The sequence below is a fragment of the Penaeus chinensis genome, chromosome 12 (genome assembly GCF_019202785.1).
Source record: "Penaeus chinensis breed Huanghai No. 1 chromosome 12, ASM1920278v2, whole genome shotgun sequence".
NCBI lineage: Eukaryota > Metazoa > Arthropoda > Malacostraca > Decapoda > Penaeidae > Penaeus > Penaeus chinensis.
In genome coordinates, this window is record NC_061830.1 from 10,057,142 (window position 1) to 10,059,641 (window position 2,500).

The following is a 2,500-nucleotide window of genomic DNA, read 5'->3' on the forward strand; positions in this document are numbered from 1 at the left end:
TACTATATATTTACAAATAAATACATACAGTATATATATATATATATATATATATATATATATATATATATATATATATATATATATATATAATATATATAGTACATATAATATATATGTAATATAAATATGTGTGTGTGTGTGTGTGTGTGTATGTATGTATGTATGTATGTATATACATACATACATACATATATATATATATATATATATATATATATATATATATATATATATATGTATATCAACTTGTGTGGGGGGGCAGATATAGGTGTGTACATATATATATATATATATATATATATATATATATATAATATATATAGTACATATAATATATATGTAATATAAATATGTGTGTGTGTGTGTGTATGTATGTATGTATGTATGTATGTATATATGTATATACATACATACATATATATATATATATATATATATATATATATATGTATATCAACTTGTGTGGGGGGGCAGATATAGGTGTGTACATATATATATATATATATATATATATATATATATATATATATATATATATATATTGTGTATTCATGTATACATATATGTATATATAAATTTGTGAATATGCTTTTTGAACTGTAAATACCACCCTATTACTTTTGAATTTCTCTCTTTGTGTAACAGAGGAAAAGATGCCTAGAGCCGTGTTCATGTCATGCGCAAACAGACGTGGTGTTTGTGAAGTCAGGGTAGGGAGTACACATAATCTTCGAGCCATCTTTATACCAGGTTTGTATGTCGTGTTGTCAAGCCAGCAATATAGGCATTTTTTAAAGATGTTTCAGTTTTTGTTGATGTTTGAATTAGTAAGATGTAACACTGGACAATATGTTTAAAGGATATTAAGTCATTTTTGTGCATAATAGTATATAAATCACTTGCATAATATTGAATGATTTTTTAATGAATATTGTAATTTGATTGCTAAATGACATTTATTAAGCTCACTTTTCTTCCACTAGATTATAATTCCACGAACGTTGATTCCCATGTGAGGTGGAACTCCTGGTTTGAGGTCCCTCTGCCAGGCCAAGATCGTGATGCGTGTGATGGAGAGATTGATTGTCCCGTCAAAGCAGGGGAAATCACCCGATTCACTTACGTTCTTGATATCCAGGAATTCTGGCCTAGGGTAAGGATTATTGTGATAAAAGTAGAAAATATTGTATTGACTAAGAATGAATAATATTCTGAGGCTAGATCTGCTTGCCTACCCCCCCTTCTCTCTCTCTCTCTCTCTCTCTCTCTCTCTCTCTCTCTCTCTCTCTCTCTCTCTCTCTCTCTCTCTCTCTCTCTCTCTCTCTCTCTCTCTATGATATGAATGTCAAAGTTAATTCAGCATCTACCCATGTGTAAATATTCTTCATTATTCATAATTTTTGGTAAAAATATTTTCATTTGCTGTTTTCATTTTTTTTTTTTTTTTTTTTTTTTTTTTTTTTTTTTTTTTTTTTTTTTTTTTTTCATTGTAATAGTTTCATTGGTATTATCTTTACTTAAGATACAGTACCTATTATTGTGTGTGTTTTTGAATTAGTAAGTAGAAATTGTGTAAAGTTTTATGATTTCCTCCCATAAATTCAAGCTCTTATTTTGTCCACTTTCACTCCCACAGAATGAGTATCCAGTGATTTGGACACTCACAGACAGAGCAACAGATGAAATCCTGGTGTGCTTCAAGTTCAAAATCAATATTGTATAGCCAGGTTTGGGAACCTCAAAAAAGTCTAAGGGATCCAATATCCACAGGGTAGTACTGTGAAGGCCCAGGGTAATAACTTTTTTAATTATCAACAAGACTATGTTAAGTATATCATAGACTGCTCAGTATCAGGATATCACCCTTCCCATTTAGATGTAGACACCCACTGGAGTTCATATTTTTGAAGACTCAGCTGGTAGTTGCATAACACAAAATGCCTATGTTAACAATGGGAAGGAATGACGAAGTCGCTAGATTCCACAAGCCACTCAAGGTTATCACAGCTTTTATACATGTTAGAGGCCTCCAAGGGTCTGCCATAATGTATCAAACATAGACAATATCCATTACCTGAAAAAAATGTGTTTTTAGTTATGGTGTAATCCCAAAGCTAAGTAAGAATGTAGTGTCACTATCAAATAGAGTCAAGTAAATTAACCAATGATTAAGGGAAGGTCTACTACCTAAGCTTCTGTCTCATTGTTACACAAGCTATGTAAACACTCCAAGGAGCATAGCACACTTCCTTATTATATCAAGAGCTGTATTCAGATTTGTTGTAAAATCACCATTAAATAAATGCTCGAGCACTCTCTTCTCTACGTTATATGTGTTAGGATGAGAGCTGTCAGTCTCACTGAAAGGGACCAGGTCCTGCCACTGCAAAGTACCGTCTGCAGAAATGTACCTCATCTGACGACCCTCCAAGCCCCGCCCAACCCCTCAAAAAAGAGAAAAAAAAACATGTAAGAGAAAACAAAATATCCTATATCT

General features: G+C 31.6%; 1 protein-coding gene across 4 annotated transcripts in view; it reads left to right on the top strand.

The window, feature by feature from the left end:
• Window positions 1-2,500, top strand: part of LOC125031209 — a 19,088-nt gene that overhangs the window by 16,483 nt on the left and 105 nt on the right. For all 4 annotated transcript variants that reach the window (XM_047621827.1, XM_047621826.1, XM_047621825.1 and 1 more), the window contains exons 3-5: window positions 649-753; window positions 987-1,156; window positions 1,640-2,500. The exon at window positions 1,640-2,500 is cut by the window's right edge and continues 105 nt beyond it. In XM_047621827.1, coding sequence (XP_047477783.1) covers window positions 649-753; window positions 987-1,156; window positions 1,640-1,726 — 362 coding nt within the window. In that variant the 3' untranslated portion in view covers window positions 1,727-2,500. The remainder of the gene's footprint in view (window positions 1-648; window positions 754-986; window positions 1,157-1,639) is intronic.